Source organism: Euwallacea similis, chromosome 23, assembly GCF_039881205.1.
Source record: "Euwallacea similis isolate ESF13 chromosome 23, ESF131.1, whole genome shotgun sequence".
Taxonomy (NCBI): Eukaryota; Metazoa; Arthropoda; class Insecta; order Coleoptera; family Curculionidae; genus Euwallacea; species Euwallacea similis.
In genome coordinates, this window is record NC_089631.1 from 2154559 (window position 1) to 2181983 (window position 27425).

At 35.3% G+C, this 27425-nt stretch overlaps 2 protein-coding genes across 9 annotated transcripts in view; both read right to left on the bottom strand.

Annotated features, from left to right (window-relative positions):
* Positions 1–165: 165 nt before the first annotated feature.
* Positions 166–7376, bottom strand: LOC136416354 (ATP-binding cassette sub-family B member 6-like). Its single transcript, XM_066401471.1, has 16 exons — positions 7165–7376; positions 6796–6950; positions 6508–6686; positions 6257–6456; positions 6057–6201; positions 5748–5922; positions 5523–5698; positions 5235–5472; positions 5009–5184; positions 4748–4953; positions 4484–4695; positions 1903–2077; positions 1658–1772; positions 1462–1602; positions 829–950; positions 166–775 (listed from the first exon to the last, which is right to left on the bottom strand). The coding sequence occupies exons 2-16, from the start codon at positions 6935–6937 to the stop codon at positions 664–666; spliced, it is 2514 nt and encodes an 837-aa protein (XP_066257568.1). The 5' UTR covers positions 6938–6950; positions 7165–7376; the 3' UTR covers positions 166–663.
* A 675-nt stretch (positions 7377–8051) lies between these two features.
* LOC136416355 (zinc finger protein rotund-like) overlaps positions 8052–27425 on the bottom strand; it is a 122656-nt gene continuing 103282 nt past the window's right edge. For all 8 annotated transcript variants that reach the window (XM_066401479.1, XM_066401480.1, XM_066401478.1 and 5 more), the window contains 3 exons: positions 16420–16655; positions 13510–13799; positions 8052–12854 (listed from right to left, as the gene is read on the bottom strand). In XM_066401479.1, coding sequence (XP_066257576.1) covers positions 12373–12854; positions 13510–13799; positions 16420–16655 — 1008 coding nt within the window. In that variant the 3' untranslated portion in view covers positions 8052–12372. The remainder of the gene's footprint in view (positions 12855–13509; positions 13800–16419; positions 16656–27425) is intronic.

Sequence of the window (27425 nt, forward strand, 5' to 3'; positions counted from 1 at the left end):
CGTGTCTGTTTACGTTATGCGATTTAAAAATCATTCAGTTTTAGATCTAAGAATAGCTATCTGTTTTATTGACGACGGTAAAGTAGAAAAACGTAGTTGTTATCGATTATACTTCCTGAAGGTGGAAAATGAAAGGAAATTCTCGAATTTAACATCTCACTTTAATAATCAATAAAATATAACTAACGCAACATAATATCATGGGTTAATATAATAAGGCTAAAAAAATCTAGAAGGGCCTTCTCACGATGGCGAGCAATAATTCTATAATATGCAAAAATAGGGACATTTACCTCTTTAAATAAAGGCATATTTCACCCCAAACCCCCATTGTCCTGTCATTCCTTAATCAAATCTTTATATCAACAAATCGCAAGAGGAATAAGGAGAATTCAATCACCATTTGAACATACTCTAATTACAACTTAGCCCTATTCGATAGGATTTTACTCCTTACTAATCCAAGCAAAAATCAACGTTTTTCCCAACAATTGACGAAATACCAAAATATGGATTATCAATGAAATTATCCATAAACCTACGCTTAACCGTGATAATCCACCTCACCTGCTACAATCACAAATGAACAAATAGAAACAAACAGAAACAGTGTTAAACTAAATAATCTAGGAAGTCTTTTACTAGAGAAAAACTACAAGAATTTCACGAGGTAACGCTCTGCTCCAGGCTATTCTCCACTGATCCATCTTTGCTTTCCAGCTGCTGTTTCCACATGTTGGCATACACCCCTTCTTGCCCAATCAGATGTTCATGCCTAAATAAGTTTCTAATAATATATGCATCGATGTACGAATGGAAAAACTCTACCGTCCTCTCTCAACAATTTCACCATCCTTCAATACCAGAATTTCGTCTGCATGGATGATGGTAGAAAGTCGATGGGCGACTATGACGGTAGTCCTGTTGGCGCACATTCGATTTAAGGAATCCTGAAAAAACACCATTAAAATGTCTTTTGGAAAAGAGAGTGACCCTAAAAATGATATTTAAGCACTATTGCCGTATGCGAGGAATGACCTTTGGTAATTTAAATTTCAAAAGTTCAATACATTTTCTCTGTGAAATTCCTGTTTTTTATACCCGACTTTTTTCCAGAATTAACACATTACATCTGCTGAGAGAAAGATGAAGCTCGCGACCGAATTTTGAGGTCCAATACGTAGCAGAAGGTTTTGATTAACCAATGGCGGTGTTCTTTTTTCCTCGTGGTGTATATCTAGGTATGGCATTATTTTTATTTTGGGACCCGTTGGGGTTCAACGGGCCTAATCTTACGTATCTACTAATGAAAGGTGAATTTTTGAGGGTCCTAGATAAATGAATACATGAATGATCCAAGAACTCCGTATATATTTTTTTCTCTATATGACTCAGATCACAATTCCATGCTACCTACCAACTGGATGCGTTATCAAGAAAATTCTCATCTAAAAAACTTACTTGGATATTTCTTTCAGTCTGCGTGTCTAAAGCACTGGTAGCCTCGTCCAAAAGAATGATGGCAGGAGCTTTTAGCAAAGTTCTAGCAATCGCCACTCTCTGTTTTTCGCCCCCACTCAGTCTTAAACCTCTCTCGCCCACCTATAACCAGAGACCATTAAAAATGCTTAATTCAAAGGCATAATTTCTGGGGTACTTGGGTTTCATATTGTTCAGGGAATGTTAATATCCTATCGTGAATATCAGCCCCTCTGGCAGCCTCTATAACATCTGCGTCGGTGGCTGTCATTCGGCCGTATTTTATATTGTACCTGAAGTGTGAAAATATGTATTTATGTACACTTTGAACTAATGGATTCGAGGCACTGATTATTGTTTGTTAAAAGTAATGCATTAACTCATTACTGGATTAATTTATTTTGATTAAATCAAAAATCTTACTTTATTGAATTGTTGAATAAAACAGTGTCTTGCGGCACTACCCCCACAGCTCTTCTGAGCGATTCTTGCGTGACAGTTTTAATATTCTGACTATCGATTGCAATAGCTCCAGTTTCGACATCGTAAAATCTGAACAATAACCGGATTATTGTACTTTTGCCACTGCCGGACGGCCCTACCTAAAATTAGAAATAAATATATTGGGTGTCCCGTAATTAATGGTACATACTTTTGTGAACAAATGATATTAAGCTTTAACATCCTTTATCTCGCTTATTATCATCATTTATTACTTTTATATTAATAACCTGTAGTGTAATTATGTACCATTAATTATGGGACGCCCTGTATAAATGCGTGAAACATTTTATATAAAGGGCGTTCCATATACAGAGTTATTCACCCAACCCGTTCATTAGAAGTTAACTAACCCTAATACAGTTCGATAGAAAATTACATTTTCTACTTGATACTGCTTAAAGTTATAGGGTGTCCCATTAAAAAAAAGCGACTTTTGCAACTTCAAAAATGTAAATGTCAGGAGCTGAATTTTGGACACCCTGTATAATACTAAGCCATGTAAATAGTGAACCTAAGACTATGTATTGACATTCTGAAAAATATGGATATTATGTCTTTAATAGCTACAGAGATATGCAATTTTAAAATTGATCATTACAGAAGCATGTTTTTAATTCAAGGTCAAATATCTCAAAAACGGTAAGAACTAAGTATAGAACATTATACAGAAAATGTACCTAAAATATTGTGTAGAATCTAAAAATAAAATAATATACTGGGGGTTCCATTTGAAATAAGCAAGTTACAGCTATTTCCGGTTAAACCGGAAGTGACAGCAAGTTGAAAATATTTTTAAAAAATAGTATATGTCGAACTTAACTCCAAATTTTCAAATTCGTATCACTTTTAGATCCTAGTTAACTTCTAATGAACGGGTTGGGTGAATAACCCTGTGTAGGGTGTCTTTTTTTAATGTGTTTTTAACTGTGTCCAAGGTAAGGATGTCTAGCATCAAAATCTCATAAATGGTGATACAGACGTGGTTAAATAGAAGAGAAATTGCGAATCATGGAAGCACTGTATAAAATACAGTGTGTTTGTGATTCGCACCCACACTGTGTTTTATATGTGTAAGTGATACGCACCCACACTGTGTTTTATATGTGTAAGTGATACGCAATTTTTTCACACAGAACGTAGACATACTGTAACAAATTCAGTGTGCATAAAATACAGCGTGTCCAAATTAAGAGTGTGTCGAATTAAATTGCCTTATCTTCAATATATAGAAATATTAAAATTCAAATTTAATTCGTCTCGCGTATCGATCGTCCTTTATCATACGACCTATGAGCTGTACCTTTGCAAAAAAGCCGGCTGTAAAGTTTTTTATATGTTTTGAGGTGATATTATTTCTTAGATGATTCAGTCAAGTGTTAGTGTGACGACAAACATGATCTTTGTTATACGAAATAAGATATCAATCGACAAAGTATTCTTTTCTTTGAAAGACTCGTGCGATACGTCTTTAATGTAGTTAGCTTTAGTGGGTAAAAATGGATGTTGGCAAATAATTTTTCATCCTTTTGTGGTGAAAGTAGATGTTACTCGGTGGTGCGTTTTTCCTTTAAGACTAACTAGAATAAGGGTTCTACCCTTGCTCACTCACATTAAACCTCAATTTAATATAGAAAAGTACATACGATACAATGTAAAGGCAACGGTCTTACAGGAGGGAGAGGGCTACTCCGAGTGAAGAGAGACGCCGTTAGATATTTTTGCAGTTTACAGGTAAGTTTTCACAGGTCAACGACTTAATTAAAAGACGCTGTTGGATGGTACGATGCTCAGAATGGAGCGAGAGGTGTAGATCAGAGTTAAATAGGGTTATGGTTTTTTCAATTAAAACGAGAGGTTCAGATCGTAGTTTTCTGGGATTTACAAGTCAGTTTTGGCAGGTTAACGAGAGCGACGTACTAATTGTAAAGATGCCGTTGGATGGTGCTACCCTCAGAATGAAATGTTGAAAAGAAAAGATAGACGAACAAGATAGGTTTGTGGTTTAATTTAAAAAGGAAGGCTCTGATTGTTGTTCATCATCAATAATTTTGAGGGTTCCCATTAAAAAAAAATGTAAGTTGCTAGCATCAAATCTCTTTTCAACCGCCCTGTGTGTTTTACTGTAATATTAAAAGATGTTCTGCATTATTTCATATAATTCGCGCATTCAAAATAATGCTAACAGAAACACATAGCAATCCTGCTTATGTGGAACACCATGTATGCAGATACTAAACTGAAAACTAACATTTAATTTTTCAAGAGTTTATCTGAACCGTTTATTACGAAGAAATGATTGCAAACACTGGGCAATGTGTTACACAAATCCTCGTCGAAATCATTACTCATTTACTTCTGCAAGGATTAATCCTGCAAAATTTCAGTAATTAAATTTGTCATCATGAAAGAAAAAAAACCGTTTTAGGTTCGAAACCTTCATTAATGTCTGGCTTAATTTTCTTTAGCAAAGTGGCAAAATGAGCACTAAACATAAAACTACCTACTAAAGCTACTGTTTTCCCTGAAGGCACTGAAAATGTAATATTCTTCAGAACAAGTCTTTCAGGTACATAGCTGAAGCTAACATTGCTAAACTCTACAATCCCCTTCTTAACCACCAAAGGTCCCGCTCCTGGAGCATCAATAATTTCTTTCTCTTCTTTTAATAAGTCAAACATATTTTCCATATCGATAAAATTCTTTTGAATCGATCTAAAAATTTGTTCTATTACCAGTTGTTCCACGAAACTTGAAAAGAATCTACCTATAATACGTCCCAAACCAGTTGAGAGGCACATAAAGCTGTACAATATAAGTAGCAAATAAGACATAGTCTCCAGAAGTTAAAGTACCCTTATCTGCCACCATGTATGCGGCCAGTAAACTTCCAGCCAACAACCCTCCGCAGATAATGATATTTTGAACTGTATTCAAAATATTGAGGGTTACGTTGGATTTCCACTCTTCATCCTGAAAACGCGATATTTCGAAATTTCCAATTGAACTACAAACCACGTGAATTGACCTGATATTTATATATAACATCCCTGAAAGCGTCCACTTCATAAGACTCTGCACCGTAATATTTTACAGTTTCAAAATTTAACAAAGAATCAACGCTTCTCGCTCTAGTTTCATTGTCAGCCAAATTCATCCTTCTGATAAATTTCGTCCTCCACTCAGTCACCCAGATAGTAACACCTGAAAAGCCCCAGATAAAATCCGTCATAATGACTACACAAGAAACTCACCAATGTACAGAATCATGGTAACAAATACAATAATTCCGAACCATATGTTGAAGGCGGTGCAGAAGAACACAACTGCAACTAAAATGTCAACTAATGTGGGTGCTATGGAGAAAAATATGTAGTTCAAGAGGTTGTTTATGCTATCAGTGCCCCTGTCCATGACCCGCAGAACCTCTCCAGTTTTTCTTCCCAAGTGCCACCTCAAAGAGAGGCTGTGCAAGTGTGCAAAAAGCTCTACCTGCAAAATTTAATTTATATTCAATTTCCTCATATAAAAATGTCACAGACTTCAATCTCTCTTGTGGTATACTGCGAGATACGAATCCACAAAAAGGACCGTAGATTGTTCAAAAATCCCATCCCTCCTGTACCACCGCCCTGCATGAACTTAAATGCCACATATATTAAAATCCAGTCCCATCTAAAAGTGGGTTTTGTAATGCCGTCCGCAGATAAAGAATTAACTGGAAAGCTCTCAGTTAAATCTGATCTCAATTTGAGGCTGAAACATACCAATAAGTTTATTATAAATCTGAACATAGAGATTGATAACTCTGCCTCCTGCCAGCAACAGTATACAGAACAAGACCCTAAACTGTAAACACGCATCTTTTTTGGGCCACATGAAAGGCATCAAAATACGCATTTTCTTCCAAAAGTTTTTCCATGGTGATTGATTGATTTCGGCCTAAAAAACATCAAATATTTAAATTTTGCAGCTTGAGGTTAGGAATTACTTTAAACTTTTTTGGTAAGAGAACTATTTGCTTCATCATGCATGTGAAGACTATACAAATGTTGGTTAATTATTATTCAACTCACATTAGGCAGGTTCCTAGAGGAATCATTTAAGTTGAAATAATCAATATTTTGTATGATTCCTGGGGCTTTTAGCCCCAGTACAAACAACACTAGGCAGGCCACATATCTGATTATAAAGAGGGACATTTCCACTTTATTTGTGATCCTAAAACATTAACCTTCTTTCACTAAAACATTTCATTGAGGAAGGAACTATTCACCCTTGCAGTTGGAACCACCAATCTTTCTTATTCAAATTTAAAAATATCAGGTTTTCACACACAAATACTAGAGTCCAAAATAATAAAAGCACTACTCCGTGACCTCTAGTTGGTACTGAGGGCAGTAAATAGTGCCTTTCCACTCTAATCACCCATAATGAGTACATGAAGGAAAACACTGTGAGTACTAATGCTGTCACCTAAAACATGCTTTATAAGGCTCACAAAATCATAGCCTCAAATGAGGTTACCATATATCCATAAATAGCAGAATTTTTGAATACAGTCGCAAATAGGATGAATCTAATACTATCAAGCACTGGTATGAATATTGTTAGAAGTATTTGCAGAATGTAAAGTTTAGATTTTGTAAGGTGATTTGGGGAGACTTCATTTCCATATTTTCGGTAGATGTATAGCTGAATTGTACCTGAAACACCCTTTTAATAAATCTGGCTTTATTTGCCTCTATTTTATTAAATATAACAATGAGAATATTATTCTTTGGTTACTGTTTTATTGTGAGGAAATTGTTTTACCTGCTAGAAGAATAAACCCGGCAATAATAGTACTCGTGAGTGTGTCCATAAAACAAGGATTAACACCATTGTCCACATGAATCTGCCAAATTGAGGCATTTGGTGGACAGTAAGAATAGTGGGAATGGTTGTCTTGATCCATGGTTGTGGTGTATCTATGAATTATTGTAGTTAACACTTCATTGAAGATGGTGAAGAGCTATTTTTAGTGACGCTTTTAAATTTAGATAGAAATCTCTATAATTATTGTTTAGCAGCATGCCGGTATTCAAATAATTTCATCCTGAAGTAATTCTATATTTTAATGTTTAGTACTAAACACAGACACTTATATTTTGTTGTTATATTAAGTAATTTGGTGCTAAGTACCTGAACAGTTCTTTTGTAACTTGATGATCTATACTTGCAGACCTGAAAACACGTATTTACCTATTTCCTTCAAATAATTGAGAAAATCTAATCATAGCTTAATGAATAAATTAACAAAAAGTTACAAAATTATTTGGTTTACTTTATTTTTGTTTAGTCATTTAAATAATTTCAATATAAAATTCAGGTAGATATTACAAAGTCAAGTGTCAACAAAGATTATATTTTGGAGGTTATACCTACGTCAGATGAACGTCAGTGTCAGCAACTGCGCATGCACAGTGCGTCAAAAGTTGAGTCAACACCATAACAGCACGTTGTCACAAACTTTGAATTGTGGAATTTTAAAATTTAACTATTTATTCAATTGTTTTTAAATAGAACTTTTTCTACTTGACAGGAATAGTGAAATAACCATCGCAGACTTTTCAGACATTTTTATAGCGTGTCTTTTCAGTTCATTCAGGAACAAAGTTGAAAATGTGACAACCGTGCGGATAGTGCCATAAGACGCCATTTTTTTTACTTATTTTTTTCTGAGTTTTAAGGCAAAGGGTTTTCTTCACAATTAGTTTGGATCATTTTTTACTGAAATTAGGTGTAGCAGCTCAATTATTCCATAAATGCCTTTAGGGGATAGTTTGCATTCGTTAAGGTCGTTATTTCTAGGGGTCACAGAACGCATTTGGTGATGTCCGTCGCAATTGCGGACGAAATACCCGGAAAATGTTCCTAACTGATGCTAGTTCAGATATCACAGATTTGATCGATTGACCTACTCTTGGGATTTTTTTTGCTTTTTGGTGGTTTGATTAAGAATTTTCAAAATTAAGTATTTGTTTGTTTTCCCTTCTGTGAAATACACGATCGAAAATAAAACAATGACATCAAATTTTCGTTAATTTATTTCTTACATTCAGTAAACATACTATAACATTAAATTTCAAATACACCAATAACTCGAAATATTATTTCTAGATGTGTGCTCAGAAAATCTTCTATTATAAGGACGACGTATATAGTGTAGGAAAAGAAACGTAAAAGATTAAAGGAATAGAAAATTCGTTGTGTCCAAAAAACGCCGGGAAAATAACGTTTTATGCAGGTGATACAGTACGACGACACTTAGTAATATTTTCCTGTTTCTTAATAAGTAGTACTTAGATGTTTATTACAGACATAGAGTAATAACAATATATTTTATGTTCAGTTTAAATTTAAGTGGGTCCTTCTTCGAATAGTCCTAACTATACGTTCCTTAGAAATTTGAAACTATGTACAAATTGACTATTTACCATATTTCAGTACGAAAAAATATCACAGATACAAATATGGTGTGAAATGAAACAATTTCAATCGGAACTGAGGAAAAGAAAAATAAAACAATGGCGGGTAAGTGAAAATGAAAAATGCAATTTTTATTTAATAAAAATTAACAAAAACCAGGTTTCTTCTTTATATAAATTAATAATTACACTGCTTTAACTTACAACAGCTTTTTACAAGCCCGCACACGGTCCTTCAACGGAAGATTTATTGTACAAAAAAAATCTTTCAAAATATATTATAAACTTAACTAACATCTTTAAAGCTTGTCTTTCATACCTAGAAACCTACCAACCCAATGTTTCCTTTACTTTAACATTAACGTAACACTTAACGCCGTTTTGTCACATAATAACCGAAACAATCCTCAAATCATATAACACATTCCCCCGTATACAGTTTGTGAAACGTATACTGCAACTATAAATAATGTCTTTTTTGTGATGGTTCGATTTACATTTTTACCCTTAAATCGTAGTTTGCGAAATGAAAAACGAACATTCTAGGCAAGAACATAATAAGAAACTGAGGAGTATAATTCTCGAAACTCTGAGCGAACTGCAGCTGTATTCTCTTTTCTTCAGTGGCGCACTCAGGTTTTGATTTTTTTGCCCCTGTGTTTTGCACCCAAAAAAATCTCGAGACTGATAGGAAAAATCGCAAATACTCGCGGTCAACGTAAGTACATTAATAAATTATACGTATTATATAATATAATATTTGAGCTATTTTGGTAGTTTTAAAGGCAGCCGTCCAACCGACCTATCTAAATATACATTTAAACTGTCTATCAACCCTAAAAACTAATATAAACCTATTCAAAAATAAAAATATAAATTCTCCTTATCGCTGTCAGGCGACTGCCCTCGAAACGATGAGTAAATCGCAAATTAACTAACAATACAAGAATTATAAACTCTGTACAGCCTTAACTAAAGCGGTATTCACAAGTTATGTCTTTATAAACTTTCCTATGCACAGCTTTACAGGCAAAAACCTCTGTCTGTTTTTGGAGATATCAACAATTTTACAATTACATATTGCCGTTATTGCGAAGCCGGAATTTTGAGGGGCTCATTTATTAATTAATAAAGCTATTTTCTGTGTAAAAAAAATCGATTCGTTGTCAATCGTGGAGAAACAGAGGTAGGTTGAGATTTGGTAAGCTTATGTGGAGGTTCAATGAGAAGCTCCTGGAAGGTGAGTTCGAAATTTGTGCTTCTGGGGGTTTGAAGAAAATTAAAAAAAAAGGAATTTAGTAAATATAAATAATCTGCTACTATATAAATCACAATAAATATATTTAAATCACAATAAATGCAATAGCAACAATTTCCGAACAATCTGCAATTTACCTTCGAGTAATTCAATTTTCACCCAAATCGAAAATATCACTATTACTTTTCGCCGTATCACAAAGTCCCTTGTGTCTTGGGCCATGTGTCCCTCCTTCTCTATCTCAACGTAATAAACAAGAACCGGTATAATCCGCTTCACTTTGTAATTTTTGTTACCTCTTTTTTTTGAGATTGTTTAATAAAGAAGAAACAGAAATCATAAAAAACGCTTCATTATTTTTGAAGAGATTATATTACCTAGTTCTAAGCTGGACGTTATGTTTGCGCCCACACAAGCGTAAGGAAAATCCAACTGCTAAGAAAATCTCTTTGAAGCTCTAGAAAAGTCAAGTTCAAGGTAAGAAGCGAAAAAAAATTTTTTTGCCCAAAAAAAGTAATAAATATGTCCCTCATGTTTCCTGCTAGAGTAGCGTAGCCGCTGAGGTCCTCGCGGCTGCCTCTCTAAACGTCAATTTTTCTTTCTATTGACCGAGGCAATAAAATAAGGACCAGCATACCCATTCCAATTTCTCTAATTTAGTATTCAAATTTGAAGAATTATGAGACTCTTAAACAATAACAAACAGCCTCAATTTACTGCTGTATTGAGTGGTTATAAAAGCTTTTAACCTCTTCAATTTTAAAGTACACATTGGCATATGGCTGGTGTCTTAGAAATTTTACCAAAAATTCAGTTAAATATTTCGGAAAAAAGTCGGATTCTTAAATGTTATGGACGAACACCCATATTGGAAATATCTAATCAGGTTTCAAAAGTAACGTAAGAAGGATTCTCTACTTCAAATAGACCATTATGTAGGTACATTTGCTCATATTGGAATTTTATGTCACATTCCAAAAAATTAACATTTTTATAATTCTGCAGGCTTTCTTCAATTTTCGAACAAACAAAAATATTATCCGGCCGTTTTTGTGGTGTTTAGAATCCAGTGGCGTCACCAATTTTCTTCCACATCGTGTGATTTAGCAACAATATAGAAAATTAACGCACCTCTCAACGAGGCTGTTTAAGACAGCTAATAATCTACAGGTTGTCGCATTAACTCCGCGCAGCTCTGCGTAGAAATCGTACTTCACCGTTTTCATTTATAAATGAATATAATCCTAAATCTAACCTCAAACGAACATGGCAAAATCAACGAAAATGTGACACCCTGTACAACCTCTCAAACGTTATTACTAAATTTTCGAAATTCCAACTATTTTTTAAATCGGAGAAATTTACGGTAATTTCCGTCACTAAGTAAATATGATGAGTTTGCTACTGTGCAAACTCAATTGGAAGCAAAAAAAGAAAATAAGAAGCGCGATTGTAAATGCCCCCCTCTTTTTTATTTTTGGACCTCATGACGTACAAAAACTTGACATGGAATAACTACTATACAAATGCTACATTTTAACATAAACGTCAATGTAAAAAAATGACAAGTGACAGCTGGGTGCCAATTTGAAAAGTATTTTTAAATGGAATACTCTATTATTAGATTTTTGGATTTTAAAAATTTTAGGAATAATTCGTATAACACGCACTATTCCAATGTCTATTCACTTCCGAAGTACTGAAGTTTAAAATTTGACTTGTTTGCGCTATCCACGGATGTATTATAAGTTCCTAACGATTAACTTACATAGAAACGCATATCAAGTTCGTATCAAAACTTTTTCAGGCGAATCGAAATATCGAATTTGGTAGATTTAAAGTGTCCGAAATTTTTGACATAAAGTTGAACTAAGAAAAATATGTGATTAGATAGATCTTGAAAAGTAAAAATACTAGGAGTGAACTCATTTTTTGCTCTAACGGTGACCGTTTCAAATTCACAGCCGTTGAAAGTGCAAGAAGCGTGAAATTTTAAACCTCAATACCTCGGAAACAGTCGAATATAGGAATAGGAGGTATTATATGAAATATTCTTAAAATTTCTAAGCGAATCCAAAAATTCAATAACTGTCAACTATCAGCTGTCAACGGCTGTTATTTGCCACTGTTTGACATTGACATTTATGTGAAAACGGAAAATAAATAGTTTAATAATCAATTTCGATTTCAGAATACCTCATTCTAAATGAATGATCGACGGCAACGTCAAGGAAGCTCAGCCAGCAGCTTCTTTCCAACAGCCTTGCCGGCAACGCACGTACGAAATAAAAACATTACGATCCCAATGTCATAGCGGCAATTAATCTAATATTTGCGGGAATTTGATTTTAATTACGGCAAAATGTTCGTTCATCACCAGCGACCTTAAATTATTTCATATTTAAATAAACGCCGCTGCTATTAAGTCGCTCTTGCAGCGTGAGAGTATTGCAACACAATATTACGGAAGCGAAGGATTTCCTTCTTAAAGAAATCCGAAAAATACCTACACAACTAATTTTAACAAGTGCAAATGACTTTCGTCTCGCTCTTAAAGCACAACTTACTCTTAAAAAAAAAATGAGATCATCAACTATATGCGCTTTTGAAGCCGCGAGCCCCCCAAAAACCGGCCGCACTTACACTCTACTTAACCATCTAGATTTACTTATCCTTGAGCCCTCCCAGTATCGAATGCTCCATTAAACTCGAGTTCGGCTGATAGTTTCTAATCTGGTGCAATGAAATCAGCTGATTGGGAAACCCGTTACTCGGCTGACTTTTAGGGATATCGAGACTATTTTGCTTAGGAAACGAGAGTGCATCGTAAATATATGGCCTATTGGGTGCTAGCTGATGGTTTAGGTGGTTCAAATGCCCCGACATGGACGAATTGATCGGGGTGAAAGCCGAATTGGTGTTGTTTTTGGATATGGAGGTGTCGTAAGAGTTCCCCAGATTGGTGCCGGGGGCTCCGGGGGGAGCAGAAGCGTTCTGACTGCTTAGTTGCTGCCGGATAATCACTAAATCTTCGTTTTGCTCCAACAAACCTCGAGGGATATCTGAGGGGTAGTCATGCATGTTCTCGGCACTGTCCGGAGACACTTTGGGCCAGTAGGGGTGCTCCAGACCTCGGTGATTTAATCCTACACAGGTCATTACTATTATTGACCAATTCGGGTTAATACAGAATGTTGAGGATATGTGCGAGTTATTGCGGCAGAACTGGTCTTTGGGGATTTATTTGAGTAAATTAAAAGTTAACATTACTTAATACGCCGCTGTGGGCTTTAATTTCCCTAAAAGTTTCCAAATACGAATAAAGTTTCGCTTCTTTGTTACTATTAAAACTGATTTCGTTAAAATACTAGGAATCAGGAGCGTCTCTACAAGACCCAAAAATGTGAAACGACCCATTTTACCATTGTTTCAGGGTACTGGGTGTGCCGCTGAGTTTCGATTTCTCTAAAAAAATTGCCAAAGACTAATAGATGTCGGAATCAGAGACGTCTCCACAAGGTTTGCTGATCCAACCCGCAATATCTTGTTTCCGAGTTACAAAGCTGGGAACGAAATTTTTACATTGTTTGATACGCTACTGAGTCTTACAACAAGATCGACCCCTACATGCGAATTTCCAGAAAATTTATAATCGTCCAAAAATCAGTTTTGCCACAATGAGCGCATTCAGAAGAGGTAGCAATTGCGCCTCTGTTAACTCTGCTGAACGCAGCTACGCGAGGCGCAAAGATTGTTCCGAATTTCACAATAAAAAGAAAAAGGTAAAATTCCGAAACTTACCTAATCCCGGACCGATTGGGGGCCTCTTATCCGTCCTCTCCGCATGCTTTTGCATGTGTTTTTGCAGATATGTCTCTTGAGTGTAACTCTTGCCGCAATATTGACAGATGTGAGTTTTCAGGTGCTTGCTCTCCTTGTGCTTTGGTATGTGTTCTAGTAGTGAAGGTTCGTCGCTGAAGCACTTATAGCACGAGTTGCATTTGTACGGTTTGTCGGTTTGATGACACCTCGAGTGAGATTGTAGGTTGCTGAGCTGAGAGAACGCTTTTTGGCATCCAGGGTGTCGACACCTGGAAGAGAAGAAACTCACATTATTTACTCATTTAATTGAGCAATAATCGCTTAATTGCAATGAAACCGTGAGTGTCGAAGGGAAATGCATGGAAAAAAGAAATGCTCACCGGTTACAGTACAATGGAAGGTCTTTGGCAATGATCTTGATGATTTATATGCAACAAATGCTAATGTCGGAGGCAATTAACCGGCTAATAAAAAGCGACCACCATGTCGTGTCAAAAGAATCGAATACATTCGTTTCGATCCGATTAACAATTTAACAAACAATTACAATTGAAAATGAATCAGATTTTCCCTGCCCATGTAACGTGCGAGAACAATAATGAATATTTATCGTACCGCGATTTACACTTTTTTCTGTCAAGGTCAATAAACATCGGGTTTTTCGGTTTCAGAGTTAAAAGGGCGGATTTTGAATGGCCATGAAAGTCGTTGTAGGACGGAAACTGGGTGCACGTAGTTACGTGGTCTCAGTTTCCTTCCCCTGACTAGATAGACATGAAAGAAAAACATGACGCAACAAGCCCATGACTCATAAAATTGCGGAGGCGAAGGGCACAAAGAGCTCTTTAACATAATCTAGATATATAAGCAGCGAAATATTCTGGAATCTGGAGGACTACGTCGCTATTGTAAACATGATAGAAAACATGGCGCAACGAGCCCATGACTCACAAAATTGCGGAGGCGAAGGGCACAGAGGGATCTTTAACATGATCTAGATATATGAGCAGCGAAAAGCTCTGGACTCTGGAGGGCTATCTTGATGCCCGAGATAGAAAAACCTCTGACCCGTGAATTACCTCACTATGTCACTATTGTAAACGTGATAGAAAAACATGACGCAACAAGCTCACGATTCACAAAATTGCGGACGCGAAGGGTACAGAGGGCTTTTTAACATAATCGAGATATATGAGGAGCAGAGTGACTTAGACTACTACCCTAGCCCTGAGCTCCTGAGATAGAAAAGTCTCTGACGCATAACCTATCTAGCTACGCTACCAATGAAAACCTCTAAACGTTACCCATAAGCATAATTTAATTTGCATATTTTTTGACCTTTGATTTACGTCATATTGCGGTAATTGAGTGTTAATAGTTCACCACTTGGAGCATGTCAGTACTGCTGGCAGATAATGAACTAAATGTGTCTTCCTAATAGATCTAACGTTCATATTTCTGTTTCGAAGTCAAAAAAGCTGTGTTCGAAGATCTAGAGGAATCTCGGCCTTCATTGAATTTGATGAAGTGAAACGAATGTGAAGAGCAGAGGATATGAGGGTGAAGAAATAATTTGCCCTCGTCCTTCTTCATCTAGCTGCGAAGAAAGGAAGAAAACTGAAAAATTTAAATACTTCATCGGGAAAAAAGTCTGAAGAATCTAAGAATAGAAGAGCTTTCTGCGTTCGAAATCCGAAATAGAAAAAATAATATAAAGAAAGAGTCCCTTCAAGCAGTATATGTGCGGCCGACTATACGTTTTAGATATTTTTGAAGATCTAGAAGAATTTCAAACATCTTTGAAGATTTTGAAATAGTATGTTAAATCTCTCTATTCCAAGAAAAAAAGTTAAGCAATAAGAAGAAAAAGGGATATCTCACTTTGATTTTTCTTGTGTGGACGCACGAAGAGACGAATGACAGAAAGCACTTTTCAAAAAACAAGTGAGAATTTCAGTTTAGTGGAAAACCATTTTTTTCTTTTCTTCTTTTAAAGAAAAATTGATTGTTGGTAAGTGGGAAGCCATCGCAATATTTTTTAAAGCTCAAAGCTGCTCAAAGTCTATGTTCATGATTCAACGTCATCCTTCATGTATATTTTCCAGGACCATGAAATCTGGGATTTGATGAGCTTATGGATTAATCATTATTTAATTTTTCTCAATATTTGTTTTAAAACTAAACACAGCTGGTTCAGTTCCTCCATATATTTATCGTTATTTTAGCGGTTTTGACTGCAATCTAAACCAATAGAGGAAAAAATGGCACATTTTCGCTTATATACGTGTACCTTGCTCATAGACAGCAGCATCGACTCCGAAATGGAATCATAATACGAGCGCGTTTCTTGAAATAACAAAAACCGAAAGAACAAAATAAACATGGCTCCCGCTCTAGTGTAGATAAACACATTTTGATTATCTGAAACAAAATAAACGTCTTTTAATTGCGGCCGAGATCCCCTCTGATTTTAATGGTTGATTTTGATTTGCCTAATGTTTTATTAATGGTTTGTCTTGACCTGATCCTCCTAAGGCTACAAGGCATTATCGCCCAGTCTCAAACCTCAAATGAAATTATTAATATAAATATCAGACATTAAAGTGAATTCTGGCGGAGCTAAATCGGGACATCCCGGAGGCCGGGGGGCTTTACTAAACACTACACAGTGTCGAAGCCGGAACAACGATAAAAACGTTGTTATTAGTTCAAGCGGCGCGCGATGAAACAAATCATGTAAATTAACCTTTATATTGCCACAATCCTTTACGCCAAACAATTTCAATTGTGTGTGTGTGTGTGTGTGTGTGTTTTTTTTAACAATTAAAACGCGAACAAACCACCTCCGTCTCCTCCATTCAATTCTAATTCAGCTACAGCTACACTTACTTATATGGTTTGTCCCCAGTATGCGTCCGAATGTGCTGTTGCAAATGACTTAGTTGCGTGAACTTCCTTTGGCAAATTTCACATCTGTAGGGCTTGATTCCGAGGTGAATCCTGGTGTGCTGTGAGAGATAGGAACTATTGGCGAAGGCTTTGCAACACTGCGAACACTTGTACGGTTTGGCTTCGCGCATATGCGCCTGCGTGTGCAGCTGCAGCTCAGCTTTGGAACTGTATACCTGTAACAAGAAGAAAAATTGAAAAATTGGGAAATGTGCGCTTTTTGATATTAAAAATGTGTAAATTTTGGCTTTTTGTTATTACAAATTTAAAGCTGAAAATAGCTTCATTACTATGATCCAATAAAATGCTTTCAGACTCCTATTGAAGTGGCCCACCTGTTGTAATTACGAACAGAAGAATCCAAAGCTTCAGATTCAAAAATAAATGAAAACAATTTTAGTATTATTTGGTTGGAAGATCATTTTGACAAAGGCTTCTTTCCTTTCAAGCCTTTCAGGCTTCCTCAGGCAAGTATTTGATTACCCGAAGCTTCAGGATAAACTGAATTTCTTTAACGATCGTTATGAAAATATCAGGGTTTATACAGAGAGATCATTTAAATTAATAATTCATTATTATAAAATAATTCATATCTAGTTAGCTGTGAAGTTTGTTGAAGAAGAGAACGTATGTCGATAAAAGTAAATAAAGCAACATAACCTCACTCGGCTCATTTATCAAAAATTAATTTTAACGTCATTTGGCGGCATATCATCAAGCTACGACCTACTTTTTATCTTCTATTTCTCTTATGTAAAATCCCACAACTGGCTAGATATGAAATTTAAATGGTCTCACAGTATGTATACAAGGTGTCCCAGAATATGTGGGCAATCTGTCGGATCCAAATAGTAGGCGTAAAAATAAGTAACTTTTTTGTAAAGTAAAACTCTTTTCGAAAAATCGATATTGAAAAAATTGTGTCGGTGTGTCAAACTTCCATTTCTAAATACGTTTTTTTTAAATATGTCGAAAAGTGATTAATACATTTTATTGAAATTCAGTACAAGTTTGTTTTTTCAATGAAAAATCATAATAACCACCATTTTTGCGATATCACCTAGAGGGCACCGTCTACAGTGCACTTTGACCACTCAAAATCATTTATTTTTTTGTTCGCGGATATTTTGACGTTTTGAGTAGCAAATGTTAATTTCTATCCAATTTTGTGTAAAAAATATATTCTTGTTTAAAGTTGCTAGAATTAACGGTTTTAGAGAAAAAATGCTATTTATAAAGTAGTATAGGTTTAAAGCACTATGAAAGATATTTCATAAATCGTCCATATAGAATTATACTGTCGTATGTACATTTAACCTGTATCAGAAACAATGAGGTCCAAATATTTAACTGTACTATTACGATTATTATTATTATTTAATGACTACGTAATTCCAAATTTTTTACATTAACAAAGAAAAAACTTATTACATACGATATTTTTTATGAAGCTTTAGTGTTAGACTCTTCAAGAAAAAAAGAAATATCAGTTTTCAAGATTTTGACACTTACGACAGTATAATTCTATATAGACGAAATGTCATTAAATTAACTTACAGTTACGAACTTACAATATCTTTCGTAAAATTAAAGTTAATTTTCCTAATCTTATCATGAAATTTACATTTAGCGAATATGCGAATATGTATTTAATGTACGGTCTTTCCAAAGGTAATGCTTGTAAAGCTAGACAACTTCATCAACAACGATTTCCACATCGAAGAATTCCAAACAGAAAAAATTTTGAAAGAGTTGATTTTCGTTTAAGAGAGACCGGTAAGAAAAATTATTGTTGTCATATTTTGATTAAGGTTTCAGAACGGTAAATCTTACTGTTTTGTAATATCCTATTATAGGATGCTTCACAAAATCGAGTAATAAATGTAAACATCACAACGGCTGAAGAGTTCAAATAACTTGCAAAACGACTCTAACTTCTAGTGTTCGAAAAGTGGCTACTCAATTAGCATGTCCGAAATCGACTGTTTTTAGAATTTTTAAAGAACAACTACATCCCTATCACCTTAAAAAGTATAATTACTTCTTCCTGAAGATCAGTTAAGAAGAACTGAATTTTCAAATTGGTGTTTAGATCAGCATAGAAACGATGATAATTTTATGAGTCAAACTCTTTTTATGGATGAAACAGGGTCTTCAAGAAATGGGATAATTACCTTGCACAATCTACACAAGTAGAGAATTGAAAATCCTCATGTTTCCATTACGGCTGACCATCAGCACCAATTTGAGCCCGTTAACGTATGGGCAGGAATCACTGGACAATATCTCATTAGACCCTATGTGCTGCCACGCAGATTAAACGGGCAACTTTATTCAGAATTCCTCGAAACAATTTTGTCGATTCTTCTTGAAGATGTACCTTTAATAACGCGTCAGAACATATGCTTTTTACATGATGGAGCCTCACCTATTTTTAGTTTGGGAGTACGAAATTATTTAAATTTAACGTTTAGAAATCGATGGATTAGAAGAGGAGAACCAGTCGCCTGGCCAGTGTGATCCCCTGATTTTAATCCATTGGATTTTTTTTATGGGGACATTTCAAAAATTTGACACTCGACTCCAGTTGAATTCTAAGAAAATTTAATTGACATAATAGAAAATCATTGTGAAGAAATACAGATTAATGTTGACGTATGGTGGAAGGTTCAACAATCCACGATTGCCCGGGCAAGGGAATATCTGAGGCTGAAAGGGGCGCAAGTTGAACCGACATACAAAGATTTTCGGTAAAGTGTAATATTTCTCATACTGCTTTAAACCTCTATTACTTTATAAATAACATTTTTTCTCGAAAACCGTTAATTCTAGCGACTTCAAATAAGAACAGATTTTTTACATAAAATTGAATAGAGATTAATATTTGCTATTCAAAATGTCAAAATATCCGCGAACAAAAAAATAAATTAGTTTGAATAGTCAAAGTGCACTGTAGACGGTGCCCTCTAGGTGATATTACAAAAATGGTGATATATTATGATTTTTTATTGAAAAAACACACTTATACCGAATTTCAATAAAATTTATTAATTATTTTTCGGCATATTTATTTTTTAAAAATTTTGAAATGGAAGTTTGAGATTCTGTAATTTTTTCAATATCGATTTTTCGAAAAAAGCTTACATGAACTAGTATTCTTACTTTTACGTCTGCTATATGTATCCAAGAGATTGCCCACATATTCTGGGACACTCTGTATATATATAAGTTTAGGAAACTTTACCTGCAGGAGAAAAAGGACGAATCGTGTCTTCAAAATGTGTTTTTTTCTTGAATAATTTGCAGCAATAACTTACCATAAGGATTCAATAACCAATAGGGTTGGTTAAAAATCAGCTGAAAGGGATCAATCTTATCTACATCATCATTTCAGAAAAGGCCCAATGTGTCAAGATTTGTTATGCACCATTTTGTCAAGAAAATGAGTATTCACCATATTATCAAGAAAATATCATTCATCGCATTGTCAAAAAAATTTAATAATTCCTTTAATATTGCATATCATGAATGGCTACTATTCACAAACCCCGAAAGATTGTTCGCTTATAATTTGAAAAATAGCATCCCTGAACGAAAATTGTGATATTAGATATGAATCAATAGAAATCAGATTGCCAGTATAGAGTATAAAGTAGCCGAGGGTATCAGAATCATAAACTATGCAGGGACATAAAAAATGTACCTGAGCTTTAGGGGTTGAATCAACACCGACAACCGCTCAATTATCATTTCGTGCTCTTAACAATCCCCTCCAAGTTAACCGAGCTCGAATTATCCCCATAACCCAAATCGTTCGGACCCAACTGGTCGCGGCTCTAGGAAAAATCCCGTTACGTATAGACCGAGCCCGTCAGTCAAATTTAATTATTCCGGAGCGAAACTAGTTTTTCTTCTTCTTTTTTTTTCAGTTCGTATTATGTTGGCTGCACCGGACCAGCGATGGCCTTTCAGTAGCATTCGGATGCTTTTATGTCGGCTAATTTCGAACGGGCCACAACAAAAAAGGCGGCCCTCGAACTGGCGATGTTGCTATTCGCTTACATTAACAACGTCGGACTTGCTGTTATTAAATGTAATTGGGTTTTGCTACACTGCCACGGATGCCGACTCAGCTCCTGTCGCTGCGCTGAATGGAGATTTATGGTCCTAATGCCGAAATTTCGTTTTATATGACCGCACGCCAATGGCCAGCCCCGGCATGCATCTAATCATTATAAAACGATTCTTTATTTACCACGCTATTCCATCATCCATCCGATCGCCTTAACCTTGACGTCTCGAGTTTGAAAAGCCGTCAGACAATTGACCTAGGAAGCAGTACCCATTGCCAAAATACCTCCGGGTTCCCCGGTACCGCCGCTCACACACGCGGTACCTCTAATTAAGTACATATGCATTGTGTCACTTAAGTGGTTTACATAATGTAATGGGCCTCATGAATATTCATCGCATGATGGATCTTCTACTCGTTCTTGATTTATCGTGTTTTAGGTGCGTGGACGTCCGAATGCGAGAAGTGCGTACTATATTTGACGTTATCGCGCTGGTACTATCTCGGTTTTTTAGCATAACTCTAATAACGCATTTCCTTCTTTGGCATCTGCTGCAGTCGCATCAAAAATCCATGTTAATCGGATTTTAAACGGATCGCGAAATAAAACATTCCACTTAACAATCACGAAATCGATTTGGCAGTAAACAACTCTTAATTATTAAATTTGAAAAATACGTGTTTAAAATATAAATTTCCGGTTCGATAACACCCCCTTTTAACTGCAGAGCTTTTAACCCTTCGGAGCCAGATTTATTTCTATTTAAAAGCTCCATAAAAACGTGAAGGCTTGTTAATTATGACTCTTTTTATTGTTAAAAAACAATCACCGCTGAGTGATATAAAGTTAAAACGGTGTGAGGGAATATTTCACAGAGTACGTTGCAAAAAAATGTCAATATGTCTATTATGACATTCCCTGGGAATGCAGGGATGAAAACAATCTAAATTTGGGAAGACAAAAATTTCTTTGGAAAACTTGTCACAATAAAACAGGAAATATTTGAAAAAGTCAATTGGTGCTAGATCAGGCACGTGGGACGGTCAGAGGGATTTCATGTTTGAAAAGTACTGAAACTATGCTTAGTACTGCAATTTTCAAAGATTTCATTTGCTGTAACACTGAAACGCAGAATTTTTCAAAATGTCATTTAGACATAGATTAGGAAGACGGAACGGCCATAGTAATTTCTTCGTTAGTTTTAATTAAATCGAGCTATTTCACATTTAAATAAACTTTTTGGGCCAAAATAAAGTTAATTCTGCAGGTGTCGGTACTAAATGCTCGCACAAAAAGAAAAGAAACAGAATTCAGATTGTCACCGAGATGTTCAAGACGATAACGCCGATCATTAGCGAAAAACGTGCAATTGGGATCATTAGCTCGAAATAATTACCATATTAACATAAAAAATACATTATATTAAAGCATTTTAAAGTTTTCGTATTTATTAACAAACACGAATGTCTTGTCGCGAATTCTCCTCATTAATTGACTGATTAAAAATTTTAATGCTGTTAGACAACAAAAGGCAACGTCTTATGTGTTGGACTTATATAATTTATTGCAATTTGTTAGTAATTTATTTCCCTTTAGGTTACTAAAAATTGTTGACCTTATAAGGTCACGTTTTTACAATTATATGCGTCTGTAAATCACCTTTTAGGTTACTTCCATTATATTCACAGAAATTAATTTAGAGGTACAAAGTATTTTGTTATCTACCTAGTTCAACGGTCGTAACTTTAATTATTAATTACAAACCTGATACCTCAGGGCCAGACCACTTACTTCCAAAGCAGAAAAAGTTATTAGGGGTCAAATTTTAGAATAAAATATGTCCCAATAATAAATATTTAAATAATAAGTGTCCGCTCGTTCCAACAAAAATTATTAATAAAATATGCGAATTAGGATCAAACCTTTAATTCACATAAGGCATGAAGCCAACGCCTAATTAAAATTTACTTTTTATTTTGAATTAATATATTAGAAGATTTCGTGCGGTAAATGGACATCAGAGGGGTCGTTCGTACATTTTAATGAACATGGAAAAAATGGCGTGCATGTGCACTGACGCAATCCACCAAGGTCTCCTTCAAATGGACTATATTCACCGCGATTGTCACGAGGTTCCTTTGATACATATTTTTTTCTCTAAAAGATTCACACTAAGAGAACGCATCAATGGAGCAATGCTATCGAAATTGAATTATATCGACATGAAATCAATCACTTTCGATTCGTTGTTAATGGCATTGTAATGTAAATTAATAACTATAATGGTCAAGTATCACGATAGAACATGGTAAAGTTTCATATAATAGCGTTGGCGAATAGCTTGATATGTTTAATGGAATTGGAAATTATTTGCTTCCAAAGAAATTGCTCTAGACTTTCCACTCACCAGATATAACACTTAGTGACTTTTTTTAACTCACTATTTATAGGTATTTTTGAGTCTGTAACTTTTTATGCTGGTTCAAATCATCATAGTTTCTATACTTCAACAATTTTGCGCCGTACATCGGCCTAGCCCGCGGAACCACCTAACCTAGCACCAAATGATTAAAAAAAAAACTATACAGGGTGTTCTGTATGAATAGTCAGTGTTTTAAGGTTATGAACAAAATGTTAACACCAATGACCAAGAATTCCTGTTACGCCTATATTGAAATGGTTTTCAAATAGTTATCTGCAACACCTAGTTAGCGCAGTTGTGCGTCTTATTGGGTGGGAATAAGCGGCTGTAATTAACATTCTCATTTCAGTGACTAGGCACGATATATCATAAAAGTTATTCTTTCAAGTCAAGAAACACAAAGAACGAGCCATTCCACGACCTTCGAAAATTCAATACCATGGTCATGTTCAATGTCTTGCTTGTTCTCTAATCTCGATGCCTTTTCTCTTTACTTCCCGGTTTGTTTAAGACCTCCACCACACGCTTGCAAAAATGCCTCAAAATTTAGACAAGACGTTGTGTCATATCAATGATTCAGGCGTTTAGAAACATTTCTTGCTCCTCCTCGATTGAAGTCACTTGAGCAGAAATGAAAAACTGGATCTAAGGTTGTTAACGGTACCACGTCCATGCCATGATTGAGACTCTTAAGCGGACATTTAAATATTATTGTATGTATTAATTTGCTCCGTAATCACCGGCTAATCTGAATCGAAGTGTTGTTCAATGTGTGTGTGTGTGTGTGTGTGAGTGTATGTGTGTGTGTGTGTATGTTTTAAAAATGGGTTATTGTATCGTTATTATTAGTCTGATTGTCAAGGCTATCTGTTTTCTCGCTTGGAAAAAATCTTGCAATCATACTTCGAACTACTCGAGTTCTTTTGTTTTGATCTTTTATTTTAATAGGAGATATCAGTGGCGTACCGGCACCAAATGTGAGAGGCGATTAATCAAAAATTTACAAATTGCGCCAAAAAGCTTTAACATCTACTATCGCAGTCAAACTAGTGATAACAAAACGCCGATTTGCTTTTGTTTTTGGCGAGCACCCCTAAAGCAATGTTGCCAAACGATGCACGAAATCTGAGATACTGGAATTTTTTTTCACTCGAAGAGAATAGTTTTTATTGGACTGACTTAGCATTTTTGCTTTTGCAGTCCAAGCTTTTAACATGTAATTGTGTTTCTGAGATTTAACATGCTAAGAATAAGAATGATTGATGTTTTATAGATAGCTGATGGTAAAGACGCTTAAAAAATTGTAATTAATGATTCACTTTTTCTAATAAACAATTATGGCGTACAATGTAGCTAACTAACATTCTATAATTGAACAGAAGATTTATTTTCCGCGAGAAATAGTTTTAATTTGAACTTTTTTAGCGGTTTACGTAGAAGCGCAATGAATATGAAGGAAGTAAAAATAACAAAATGTAAATTTATCAAGCAAATCTTCTGATTAATACGGATATAAGAGAATAAAACTGAGTGCAAATAGCCAACAAAATAAAGCAGAGAATTGAGTAAATTAAACAAAAATTAAATTTGGTTGTGTCATGCCATACCATGTACATTTTTAGGAGTTGTTTTGAATTTTGGAAGTTTGCATTTTTAGGGTTTACGCAAAAGTAAAGAATATAAGCAACGCATTAAACATCAAGTAAGTAACGAAATTATAAAATGGTAATTGGCAAATAAATTTTCTTTGCAGTTATTTATTGATTATATATATAAATTGATATATTGACGCGGGTAGATACGTTGATACAGATAGATTCATTGATGCAGATATATAATTTGACAAAGATAGATGCTTTAATACAGATAGATGCGTTGATTATGATATATACGAGGATAGTCCCAGAAGCACTCGACCTGACATATGGATGACGATTTTTTTGTTAAAAATTTGCCCACATTACAAATCTGAACTAACCTTAAAAAGCTTATGTCTAAAGTTTGAGGGTGCTACGTTGATTTGTGTTCGTTTTGGAGTCGTTTTTGGTGAATACTTTTAGAGATTTGGAGAACATGAAAACAATTGGTCGTCGATACGTGATTCAATGCTTTCATTTGAAAGGTCTTAGCCCATCCAACATCAATGCGAAGTTAGACTCTATTCTGAGGGAATTTAGTCTTTTATTAATAACTGTAAAATATTGGGTCACTGAGTTTAAACGCGATCGTACGATCTGCCAAGACGAACTCCGCATTGGTCGACCCAGTGAGATGACTAGTCTAGAAATTGTGGTGAAAATCTACAAAACTGTACTGGAAAACCGTTGGCTAAAATTGCACGAGTTAGCAGACATGATAAGCATTTCAAAAAGTACTGTACATCGCATTTTGACCGAACAATTGAATATGAGAAAGTCATGAGCAAGATGGGTGCCGCGATTACTCACAATTGAGTAAAAAAGGATTGTTTGGCAAAGATTAACAGCAATAAAGACGAGTTTTTGATTCATAACCATGGGCGAAACACGGGTCCATCATTTTACACCTGAGACAAAAGAATAATCAAAACAATGGACTCAAAGGGGAGAATCAGCTCCAAAGAAGAAGAAAACCGTTCGATTTGCTGGAAAAGTGATGGCGTCTGTTTTTTGGAATGTACGTGACATAATTTTTATTGACAATCTCCCTAAAGGAAAAACAATAAACGGAGGATATTATTCAAATTTATTGCAGCGTTTGAGCGAAGAAATTAGTAAAAAGCTATCGCATTTGGCAAAAAAGAAAGTCTTGTTTCATCAAGACCGGCCATCGCGATAGTCAAAATCAATCAACTTCGTTTCGAACTTTTTCCTCATCCACCCTATTCGCCAGATTTAGCCCTCTCAGATTATTTTCTATTTTCAAACTCAAAGCAAAAAAAAAAACGCTTGGAGGAAAGAAAATTGCCAATAATGAAGAAGCAGAGTCCGCGGTTAATGCCTATTTTGAAACATTCGAAGTTTCTTACTATAAACAGAATATAGGACCCATAGAACATCGCTGGGAAAAGTGTGTCAATCTCAAAGGAGAGTATGTTGAGAAATAACGTAATCTTTTCAAAAAATGTTCTTTAAATGTTAGGCCGAGTACTTCTGGGACTATCCTCGTATATCGATACAGGTGAAAAAAATAAGGTAAAAATAAAATTTAGATTTAACATGTCAGTTTATGCCAAAACGTGGAATAAATGAGGAAGAAATGTATCCATTTTTGGACAGAGTGACTGTAAAATCACTTTCCGCAAGCGCGTATCTGTTGTCATTGACTCACAATTCAGAATCAAATCAAATTTTTGCCTAATTTATTCAATTCTCTGCTTCATTTTCTGGCTGTTTACACTCATTTATATTCTCTATCTAACTGTAATAATCAATTATATTAAATGGAATAACCGCAAAATAGATTTGCTTGCACATTTCTATCTTGTGAATTCCACTTCTAAACGCTAAATAAAATTGAAATTGATTTTTTTTTTGAATTTTGAAATTTGGTATTTAAAAAAATTACTCAGCATCTTGCATATTCACCTGTATCTCTCCGAGCCTCTGATCGCCCCCATCGGCATTTAATCAAGTTCGAAGCTATAAACAACAGGCAATTATTAACTATTTGAAACACTTACTCAGACCCTTTGTTTATTCGATTGCTAATTAGCCACCACCCACCATCTACCTAATACAATTCAAAAGATTTGGTGGCCTGGCTTGTAATTGCTGTGATGCCAGTCTTGCCCAGTTACATAAACACATACCGGATTACATATGGAATATACGTAGATTGATAATGACCTTGGTCTGTTAACGGTTAGTAGTGGCAAAAGCTTTCACACTCATTTCAGATTGGATTTAATTCATATGTGTCTGCTTAATTATTTACTTCTTTTGATCGCCAGAAGTTCTGTTCTCATCTATGAGAGTTTCTCGTATCGGCCCGAGTGATCTAGCTAAACACATCTTCGAAGAAGATATAAACGTGGCCCCGGGGCCCAAACACATTAAAAAATCTGAATTGTCCATCAAACTAGTCTGCATGATTTCGGTTGTTTATCGCGGGCCCACTGTGTGGGTTACGTAATGCGTAATTTTCTTTATAGGCTACGGCTTATTGATGAGGGGGCACAAGATGGGAATACGGAAAGAGGGCCCCCAGTACGTCGCTAAACGGTAGGAGAACCTCCAGGTTCCGAGAAAAATCGAATTTGAAAATGCGAAATAAATTTTTTTTTAAATCGGTATGTCACGGTGTACCACTGGAGATCTCCACTTATAATAAGGAAAGAAAGTCAGCTTGAAAACCAGAGGCGGTCCTAAAAGGACTGGCTGAGAACTAATTAAAAAGAAAGGTACGCTAACTAGCATTAAGAAAATATGTCCTTCACTGAGGTGTTAGATTTTGACTTGTTTAGTTATCTC

Excerpts from the sequence above, each read along its gene's own strand:
- LOC136416354 (XM_066401471.1), bottom strand. The coding sequence starts at position 6,937 with ATGGATCAAGACAACCATTCCCACTATTCTTACTGTCCACCAAATGCC. Across the intron at positions 5,185-5,234 it reads TACCATGATTCTGTACATTG|GTGTTACTATCTGGGTGACT; the intron begins GTGAGTTTCTTG and ends GGGGCTTTTCAG. Across the intron at positions 1,773-1,902 it reads TTATTCAACAATTCAATAAA|GTACAATATAAAATACGGCC; the intron begins GTAAGATTTTTG and ends TTCACACTTCAG.